The 11,388-nt window shown below is 35.0% G+C and overlaps 1 protein-coding gene across 1 annotated transcript in view; it reads left to right on the forward strand.

Moving 5' to 3' along the window:
* Positions 1–1,799: 1,799 nt before the first annotated feature.
* Positions 1,800–11,388, forward strand: part of pabpc1a (poly(A) binding protein, cytoplasmic 1a) — a 22,434-nt gene continuing 12,845 nt past the window's right edge. Inside the window, exons 1-6 of the mRNA XM_016466878.1 lie at positions 1,800–2,400; positions 3,753–4,062; positions 4,385–4,524; positions 8,480–8,574; positions 9,829–9,966; positions 10,053–10,148. Of these exons, the coding sequence (XP_016322364.1) occupies positions 2,208–2,400; positions 3,753–4,062; positions 4,385–4,524; positions 8,480–8,574; positions 9,829–9,966; positions 10,053–10,148 (972 nt within the window). The 5' untranslated portion in view covers positions 1,800–2,207. The remainder of the gene's footprint in view (positions 2,401–3,752; positions 4,063–4,384; positions 4,525–8,479; positions 8,575–9,828; positions 9,967–10,052; positions 10,149–11,388) is intronic.

The raw sequence follows: 11,388 nt of genomic DNA on the forward strand, positions 1-11,388 counted from the left end.
AGGGAAGAGTGCATGAATTTTATTTTTTATGAAAGTCCGGACCACGTCAGTAAGAACTTGATCCTTTGTTCACTTCATCTTACAGTGGATTCGTTTACAAACAAGGCACAATTCAATGCAGGATTTTCAGAAAGATTGAAACTAAAAGACAATGCGACAGATCCGACAGTAATGTTGCAGCACACAAGTGTGAGTAACCGATTTCATTACGTGATTACTATTGCTTTGTCTCTTCTTACAGCTCGTTTGATATGTATTGAGTTATGAATGTAGACTGTCAAACATACACAACTGTTAGCCAATCACAGCAGTGGGCGTTTACTTCTGAGTTCTGATGAGGGTGGTCAAAACAGGACAGAAAATAGCCTATTACTTCTAAATTGTTGTTTTTTGATGTAAAAATCTTGATAACATTGTAAGTGGACCTCAGAGAACGACAAAATAAAAAACAAAGGCAGTTCATGACTCCTATAAGGTAATAAGTTAATACTGTAATTAGTGTCACATTTGCATGTTTAGGGTTCTCTGATGTTGGTTAAGGGTCACATGACATGCAGGTAAACAGATTATATATATATATGAGTGGAGCTTCTTCAACCCATAAGACTTTGGTTCATCTTCGAAACACAAATGAAGATGTTTTTAGTGAAAACTGAGAAGTTTCTATTGAACGAGAGGAGAGTAAGTAAATGATGACAGGTTTTTCATCTTTGAAAATTATAATTTATTTAAAATTAATTGCATAAAAAAAATTAAAAAGCTTAATGTAAATAAAATAAAATAAATTAAAACAATTGAAATAAAAACTTACTAAAAATTAAATCATAGAAATATAAAATTAAAATAAAGAATGTATAAGTTAAACCAGTGAGAATAAAACACCAAATGAATTAAATCATAACAATTATAAAATTCAAATAAATAATTTGAACATAAAAAGCTAAAATAAAACATACTAAAATTAAGTGAAACAAAAAATGTGAGATTAAAATAAATTTTAAAATGAAGTCAAAATAAAACATACTAAATTTAATAAAACAAAAATGAAAAATTAAGTTAAGTTGTTGTGTTTTCTGAATTGTTATTTTGTTTTTTAGACTTGCGTTTGTAATTTGTTAGTTTGTTTTCAGAATTGTGATTTGTTTTGCACTTCTCGGCCACCATAGTTTTTTCTCCTGGTTTGCTTTTCGCAAGACGTTTATATTTTAGCGTTTTCTTTTGTTTTGTCTAATATCCCAATACCACACTTCATGCTCCACATTAAAGTACAATATTGCCAAAACATTATATAGAGGAGACAAATAATGAGCAGAAAATCTCTCTCCCACTTCGCTCGCAGTCAGCTTTGAGCTGTCCTGTTGTAATAAAGGCAAAAATAAATATAAAAAAGAGTACTATAAGAACATACTGTCTTATTTAGAATAAATACTGTACTGTACGTCACTTTAGATGACAAGTGACATATTAGTAAGTACAGCTAAATAAAGAATATTAATAAAAACAAAGAGAAATAAAGAGACTAACTGATTGCAGATCATAATTAAGCTGTATTTTTATTAAAAGAAAACGAGAAAAACTATGGAAGCTTGTTTCTGCTTCCACTGCACAAAAATAAAGGTAATGAGACTTTTTCCCTTGGTTTTTCCCATAATTCTGTTTTCTCTCTCTCAGAATTGCGAGTATATATCTATAATATATATATATCAGTACTCTATCATACTTCTATCAGCCCGCGGACTCTTATTCTGCTCTTACGTAAAGATATAAAGGAAGCTCACGCAACATCCGGCGAGGACGCCTTCTTCAGAGACGCACTTCCGCTTCTCTCCCCCTACCTTGTGCGGTGAGAGAGAGCGCGTGTGCCTCAGAGCCTCGGCACACATCTTATATAAAAAATCAAAAATACCCAAAAAAAATTCACAAAACAGAAAAAATACCAACAAAAATTCTACTTTTATTACCGAAGAGCTCGGTGAAGCAGGATCCGCGGACAGGTTTGAGGAGTTTGATCGCAGGGCAGCACCGCAGTAGGCCTGAGGAGATTTTAATCATCGATACCGCCAAAACATCGACGCCAAATCGGTACCAAACGCGTTTTAATTCGTCTTTGAGTCTGTTCTTGAAGAGTATTTGACCGTGTGAGCGTCTTCGAGGAGGAAAGCGAGCAGTTTTGGGTGTGTTCAATCAGGTCCGCGTCTCGTGTGAAGATGAACCCCAGCGCGCCCAGTTACCCGATGGCTTCTCTGTATGTGGGCGATCTGCACTCGGACGTGACCGAGGCCATGCTGTACGAGAAGTTCAGTCCAGCCGGGCCCATCCTCTCCATCCGGGTCTGCAGGGACATGATGACCCGCCGCTCGCTCGGTTACGCTTACGTCAACTTCCAGCAGCCCGCCGACGGTGAGCTCACCTTTTAAAAACAGGAGAACTAACTTATATGTCGAAGTATACAATATTTTAATGTAGTCGTATTATATACTTTTCCATATGTTCATTGTGTGTGTGTGTGTGTGTATATATAGTCTGTAGTATATATGTGTGTGTATATAGTCTGTATGCATATATATGTGTGTGTAGTAGGGATATGCCGGTATCAATTTTTCATGTTGCGATTAATTGCTTATGCTTTTATCACGGTATACGGTATCATCACGATATCGAAATTTAGTTTTAAAAAGTGCTGTCATAATACAGTTTAACAGGTTTAATAACTTTTTTCTTATAACAAAAATAACTGAACATTTAAATGCAATAAAGCAATACAGAAAAATGTATAAAGCTAAAAGTTTTACACAGATTAAAGTGCAAAAGAACTATAAAGACCAATAGGTATCCCTTTACAATAAGACCTCATTAGTTAACCTTAGTTAATGCATTAACATTCACAATGAGCAATAGCTACAGAAGTTATTAATTATTAGTTATTAAGTCTTAGTTCATGTTAGTAATTTATTTTATTATATATATTTAATTTACAATTTATATAAATAGCTTCAGATTGTTTTATATATTTTTATGTATATTTTATATATTCTGTATTTTTATATTTATTTATATTTAAGATGTTTTTTTTAATTGTATAAGATAGTAAATTTTAAATACACAGATGTTTATTATTGTTTTATATTAATTTTGTGTGTATTGGACGTGTCAAGATTAGAGCCTGACTGATATGGGTTTTTTTGGGACCGATATTAGGGAGTAAAAAAAGGCCGATACCGATATATCGGCAGATATTCTTTGTGTATATTATAGTACAGTACCAGTCAAAAGTTTGGACACTTTCCCATTCCATTGCATAAATAAAAAAGCCAAAACGTGCTTTTTACTGTTTTGCCTTGCTTTTCAAAAAATAATAAATTACAAAACAACAATTTAAAAATATTTAACACTGAACATTTTTAACATTCTAGCAGACACTATACCAACAAATTAGTGCACTGAACAGTTTATTCAACTTCAATTCAATTCCATTCAACTTTATTCCATTGAAGTTTATTTCACTTTGGAACATTCATTATGAAATATATAAAACATATAATATATTTAAAAAAAAATTCATATCGGCGGCATATTCGCCGATACCAATATATCGGCGACAGGCTCATATCGGCCGATAATATCGGCTAAACGATATATCGGTCAGGCTCTAGTCAAGATAAGTTCCTTGTGTGTGTGTGTGTGTGTGTGTGTGTGTGTGTGTGTAAGCATATTTGGCAATCTAGTTACGCTCATGTTTTTAACTGTTTCAGCCGAGCGCGCCTTGGACACAATGAACTTTGACGTAATCAAGGGCCGGCCCCTCCGCATCATGTGGTCCCAGCGAGACCCGTCACTGCGCAAGAGCGGCGTGGGAAACATCTTCATCAAGAATCTGGACAAGTCCATCGACAACAAGGCCCTCTACGACACGTTCTCTGCCTTCGGCAACATTCTGTCCTGCAAGGTGGTTTGCGATGAGAACGGCTCTAAAGGATACGGCTTTGTGCACTTTGAGACCCATGAGGTCGCAGAAAGAGCCATTGAGAAAATGAACGGCATGTTGCTCAATGACCGCAAAGTGTAAGTGTTTATTTGAATTAACTGCATTGAACTAAGCTGTGTTTGGTTTGGAGTGAAGCGTGCTAAATGTGTCTCAAACGTCATGTAAATAAAAAAATAATAAAAATAAAGCAGTACATCTAAAACATTTCCCTTGGAAAATATTTTAAGTTATTAAATTGAAATATTTTTTATAACTTTTTTTAAAGTGTTAAATTTTATTTATTATTATTTTTAAATGATAATCTTCTTTGCCATGAATATAGCATTTGATGCTGTGCCGTTGATTAATTAAAAATGATAAATATTCAGAATAATAAAAGTGACTTGTTGCCTCTTAAAGGTTCGTTGGTCGCTTCAAGTCTCGTAAGGAGCGTGAGGCAGAGATGGGCGCTCGCGCCAAAGAGTTCACAAACGTTTACATCAAGAACTTCGGAGAAGATATGGATGACGAGAAGCTGAGGGAAGTTTTCAGCAAATTTGGTGAGTTTTACTGCTAGCAGTGGGTTTTTTTTTTTTTTTAGTCTTTGAGATAATATCATAGTTTTTATTAATATTTTGCATATATATTTATTTATTTTTTAGGGCTGTCAATCGATTAAAATATTTAACCGCGATTAATCGCATGGTTGTCATGAGTTAACTCGTGATTAATCGCTACGTAATCGCACATTTTTATCTGTTCTAAATGTACCTTAAATTAATACTTTTCAAGTTTATAATACTCTAATCAACATGGGTACGGACAAATATGGATGCTTTATGCAGATGTACATATGTTTATTATTAGTGAAACCATAGTCAACATAGAGCATGAAGACTAGGGTCCCGTTTCAGAAAGGAGGTTAAGTGGAAACTCTGAGTATGTTAACCCTGAAATGAGGGAAAAACTGGGTTTTGCATTTCAGAACGGGAGGTTTGTCAAACCCGAGAAAGCAGGGTAAGTCAAGCCCGTTTCTGAAAGAGAGGTAACTTATACTCGGAGTCAGTTACCGTGGTAACTTACTCCATGAAACTAACCTGGTCGGGAGCAGGTTTTCTTTGGTAAACCCAGAGTTTCTTACGGTCTCCTCCCGCTTTTTAACGCATAAGTGATGTTTAAATACCTCATTTATTCACGCGGCAAAAATGCTTTCTTACTGAGTATTTCTGTCTTATTTCAAGTATAAATATCTAAAAATTCTTAAATTATGATGCATTTTCTATATAAGAAAAATATATAGAATCTCTAGCCTAAGATGTTTATTCTTGTTTCCTGGGGGAAACAATTGCATTTAAGTGCATTTTACTTAAAACATGTAAAATTATCCGCCATGTGGTAAGAAAAATCATCTTAATGCAAACGTAAACAAGATTATTTTTTGTTTCCCCCACCTCCCCCCGTCAAACACCAGACACTGGCGTGTCCTTTTCGTAAACGAGATTATTTTTTGTTTCCCCCACCTCCCCCCGTCAAACACCAGACACTGGCGTGTCCTTTTATACTGCAGATGAGGAGGCTGTATTAATTCGTAGGGAGTTACATTTTTTGTGCCATCACCACAGTAGGGCTGTCAAAATGACTGAAAAACTAAATTCGAATTTTCTACTTAAATATTATCAAAATTCAAATTATATTCTAATTTAAAAGGCATAATTTCAGTTAGGGGGAAAAAAGCTTTTGGCTTCTCTCCTGAGGCCACAAGAGGGCGCATCGCGCAAAATATTACTAATGCACGTTTCTTCAAAGCGTAATAAAATAACACGACTATCTTTGGAAAAAAAAAAAGTGCGTAATGTTTAAAATAATGTCTATAAACCATATATAATTAATAAAGTTGCTTAAACAATTAGAAAAAAAAACAGCACCTTGTATGTATAGTTTAATACAAAGGACCGAAAACCAATCACAAAGAGTAGGCTACTTTCTAAAACATGAGATGCAGTGGGATGGGGAAAAACCGCCATAAAGTCTTGAGACATGTTTTTTTTAAAGTTGAACTTACATTAAACATGCGGCTCTCTGCGAGACACGAGTGCAAGCGAGTGATAAATATGCGTTCTGTGTGAATGGCTTGGTTTCAGTTTTGACATAAACAACAACATCTCCACACTGATGCTCTCGTTTTCCACAATATATTGAATGAACAACATAGCAGCGCCGCATCTAGTGGCTTCAACTGGACAGGATAACAAAAGCATTAAAATGCAATGACACTTACATCGTCGTCGCATTTCGTGCGCCAATGATAGGCTGCCTGACGGCTGACGCGGACTTAAAATGTGGATTTTTATTCAACGAATATTCGAAATTCAAATTTTTTTCCACATGCATATTTATTTGGTAGTTTTCTATATCGGGGATGCAGAGCACATTAGTAAGGCCACTGTAACGAAGGTGTGCCTCGCCGACGTTCACTTGATAACATCTTGCGGCGACCTCTGGAAGTAACCCAATAATTAGAATTTCCTTTAGAATTTCCAGTGTGGTTGGATGCATTGATGACGCACGTATTCCCATCTTCGCACCTTCCGAAAATGAAACCGATATGGAATGGAAGGATGCCATATGGAAGTGTAGTCCGAGATATATGCTGTAACCACCACCACAGCTGTTACATAAACACAAATTATGCACAATTTATTTGGTCATCTTTATTTCCTACAAATACAAAAGCAAGAGTTATTCTTTTTTTACTGTTGGATTTTAGTATTCTTCCAATACTTGGTATGATGGCCATCTCCTCTTCATCTGTTCTTCATTATCTTGCGAGCCTTCTTGCTGTTGACCGAGTAGAAGTCAAATGTTAATTTCATTACTCTAATTAAGAAATGTAACGGGTTGGATTAGAGAATCTTTAATTATGTGAAAAGATTAGATTACATGAAAGATGGAGTACGTGAAAAAAAAAAAGCTGCTGCACATTGAAATACACACTGAATGAAATATATTTAATATATCAAATGTTTGTAAAGTCATGTAGCCTGCTCCCATGAACATTTTACGCTTAAAGCTTTACCTGATTGAATTGTTTTTATACTTCATTTTTAGCTGCTGTCACGTTCTTTTTTTCTTTTTGCCCATGGGATACCATGAAAATTAATATTAGTTCATTAACCTACCGTTCTGCCAGTTTTCACCTCTGTTATTATAACTGTGATTAAGAATGCAACTTATGCGTTGACTCCCAAGTATGCGGACGTCTTTTTATCGGTGCCATGGTGAATCATAATTTCGGATCATGTCTTTTCATAGTCGTGGTGCATGCGCTAAACTCAGTCAACCTACTCAGAGTTGACTGAATTAACTCAAGTCAGCCGTTCTGAAACCGAAAACACTGAGTTTCCCATCTCAGGGTAAGTCAACTCAGAGTTTAAGTTGGTTGAACCTCCTTATTGAAACGGGCCCCAGACATGTTTCAAAGGTCATAGATGTTGAAATCAAATACACATAAGATAAAGATAATAGCTGTGCTGTGATTTCGTCTATACTTGCATGTAAAATTAGAGAAGCAACAGAATATCTGTTTTAACTTAAAGCGCTGCTCCTCAGCCGCTCGCTGAACAGATAAGACGCGGTACCAGCGAGTCTCAGAAACTAAATAAGGTTGGTCCAAGAAGCCGCTAGATTTGTCGCTAGGTAGTAGGGCTGCACGATAAATCGAAATGGAATTGAGATCGCGATTCGACAGTAGCTGTGATTGTCATGCGTAGCGATTCGACAGAAGCTGTGATTGTCATGCGTATCTTTCAGTGAAGCACGGTTCTGTGATCAGCAGTAAATCTAAAAATATGTTATTAAATGTGGTATTTTCACATGCTTTCAGATGGAGCAGCATTTACTTCACAGAGCCGTAGTTCACTGAGAAGCTATGCAAACAGCTGTCATTATCGCCAACGATTTCTTCGATTTCATAATCGCGCAATAAAAGCGATTTTTTTTTTTGCGTAACTTGTCAGTGAACTATAGTAAATGCTGCTCCATCTGAAAGCATGTGATGATGATTTCCTGTTGATTACAGAACCGGCTTTTTTAACAATGCGCATGACAATCGCATTCGATTAATCGTGCAGCCCTACTAGGTAGTTTTTTGAAAGTCGCTAAAGGGGACTGAAAAGTCGCTAAGTTGGCAACACTGTGCATCACCATTTCTCCAACTACAGGCTAGGCAACGGGTCAAACAGAAAATGTGTGCTCCGTTAATAAAATTAGTGCCGTTAAAATGAGTTTGCGTTAATTTTGACAGCCCTAATATTTTTTATCAATTATGTTTTAGTTAAAGTACATCAAGGTAACTAAATTAAAATTAGAAATGTTGGCTTGGCAACTACCTGAAATTTATATATTTTTTTTTATTTCAGTTTTTTTTTTCTCAATGATTTTGGTTGTAGTTAACTGTAATAACCCTGCCTGCTAGTAGATGTTTAGATCTTGTGGCGTGTTTGTGTGTGGTTGCAGGTCCTGCGCTGAGCATTCGTGTCATGACCGACAACGGCGGCAAATCTAGAGGCTTCGGCTTCGTCAGCTTTGAGAGGCACGAGGACGCCCAGAGGGTGAGAAGTGTAATGCTTTTATCACGGTATACGGTATTATCCCGGTGTTGAAATTTAGTTGCGAAAAAGTGTTGTCAAAGTATAACAACTTTTTTCTTATAATAGAAAGAACTGAACATTTACATACAATAAAGTAATGCACAAAATATATATAAAGTAAAAAAGAAATCGCACAGATTAAAGTGCAAAAGAATTATAAAGACCAATAAGTAACACTTTACAATAAGATCTCATTAGTTAATGCATTAACATTAATAATGAGCAATAGCTACATTTGCTACAGAAATGATTAATCTTTGTTAAAAAGTACAACTGTTAGCTCATTAAATAACACAGTTGCAACTTTTGATGTTAACATTATTAAATATTATTTATATTATTTATTTGACACTCTAACACTCTCTATTCTAATTCTGTTCTATAAAAAAACTTGCTCCTTTTAGACTTGCACTAACTAATTTACTAACTGATTGTTTTTTTATAAAAAAACAAAATTCTCTATTCTCTAAAAATGCTCTTTTTCTATTCTATCTGTTTCCTTTTTATTTATTATGTAATTTTAAATAAAAAAAAAACTTGCTACGTGCAGTGTGTTAAGCTTAAAAATTACCTAAGATTAATGAATGTTTAGAATAATTTCATTGGCAGTTTAACTAATGAATTAACTAATGTTAATTAATAGAGCTTTAATGTAAAGCGTGACCAAGCAATAAAGAATCAAAACATTTTCAAACAATATCTAGGGCATGTTGTAGATTAAAAGCATCGCATGATATCATTACACTGATAAAATGTAAAAAAAAAAGTTTGAAAATAAATAGCCAATTAAGTCTAAATATTTAAGTATTTGGCGCTGTGCGAATACAAAAATCTGAATGACTGTTTAAGTCATTTAAACACTTTTCGGAAACAAATGAGCGCAGCTGCTGCTTTGTTTACATGGTTTCCGGGGTAACGGCTGTAGTTCTGCAGTTTAGCGCCATCTGCTGTCAGAGTGAAAGTGCGCATTTTAATCCAGAGCGTCTCGCTTCTCATCCGTGCTTGTTTACATCAGAGTGCGCATGCGTCTGTGACGCAGCATACAGCAGTGTTGTGCATTGTGACTAGCTGATGGGAAAAATATTCTTAAAATGCATTCAAAAAATCTGAATGTAATAATTATTCACGGTATTTTGAAGTGCACATAACAATATCGTGCATATTCATTACCGTACTGAATACCGGCGCATGTCTAATCCTGACGTGTTTCTTCAGGCCGTGGATGAGATGAATGGAAAAGAGTTGAACGGGAAGCAGGTGTACGTGGGTCGCGCTCAGAAGAAGGGAGAGCGTCAGACAGAGCTCAAGCGCAAGTTTGAGCAAATGAAGCAGGACCGCATGACCCGCTACCAGGTAACATGAGCTGTAGATGATGCAGATGAGAGCGGTGAAGGGTCGTTGATTGTCTGTACGTGAACTTTAATTCTTTTTTTTAACAGGGTGTCAATCTCTACGTGAAAAATCTGGATGACGGCCTCGATGACGAACGTCTGCGTAAAGAATTTGCACCGTTTGGCACCATCACCAGCGCTAAGGTACGTACTAGCTAGGGCTGAATGACAAAATTGATTGATTTGAATCGATCTTCATTTTAATGAATCCATATCAGTTCCTAAATCCCAAGATCGATCTTTTTAGCCTATACTTTTTTTTTTTTTTTCCTGTTGATGTATGATAAAAATTTCACTAAACATTATTTGCATCACGCTTGCCATCCAATAATCACAAAAAGCTTTGTGCTTCGATACTTTAGAGACAACATTCTCATCTTTCAAATTAGGTCAGTTTTATCATGAAATTCAAACAAATATTTGAATAAATCTTGACTGAAAACGAGTTCTTATTACTGCGACTGTTTTCGTGTTTATATTTCAGCAACAAATTGAGTAGAAACATTATAAAAAATTGCGTATGTGCAATTTAAATGTTTTTATCCATTTCAATTTTTATTTGCATGTTTATTATAATTATGAATAATTCTAAATGTATGCATAGAATGTATAATATTAATATCTATTCATATTATATATAAATACCTAAAATTAAATAGCAGTTGGTTATAAATGATTAGATAATATTATGTAGATTTTACATTTTAACCTTTCATATTAATGTAGCCACAGGTTGTTTATATAAAAATATTAATTATAAAATGATGTGTATTAATAAAATAATTATTATATATGATATTTGTATAAATATTTAAAAATGAGTAGCAGTTGAATATAATAGTGTAGATATTTTAACCTGTAACCTTTTTAACCTTTATTAATAATGTACCAGTGTGTTATATAAAATATAGTGTAATAAAATGAGGAATTTAATATAGTGGTTTAGACGGGGTTCCCTGTATAGTTTACAGCATCAGTTGATAGGCCTGTTAAAAAAAAAAAAGTTTATTCTGATATCCATACAAACCGAGCTCCTTGTGAGTGTTTTAATACCCAACCCTACAGCAAACACCAGTGTTTTTATTCCAGGTTTGTGTTAAACTGAAGTCAGATCCCTCTGAAGTTTTAAAGGGTTAGTTCAAAAATGAAAATTAGCCCATAAATGACTCATCCTCAAGTCATCCTAGGTGTATATGACTTTCTTCTTTCACGTAATAATCACTTTGATCTAGCTTGCGCAAGCAGTTGTACACGGAAGCAGCTCCGGGAGCATGACGTATGAGGTAAGCGTTGCGCATGCGCCGGTGAGTCTCGTGAAAACCAATGTTTGTTAACAGGAGCAAAGGAAGCAAAGTTTCCTTACTTTAGCAAAGGAAAACCAGTC

This window comes from Sinocyclocheilus anshuiensis, unplaced genomic scaffold, assembly GCF_001515605.1.
Source record: "Sinocyclocheilus anshuiensis isolate Anshui unplaced genomic scaffold, SAMN03320099.WGS_v1.1 scaffold480, whole genome shotgun sequence".
Taxonomy (NCBI): Eukaryota; Metazoa; Chordata; class Actinopteri; order Cypriniformes; family Cyprinidae; genus Sinocyclocheilus; species Sinocyclocheilus anshuiensis.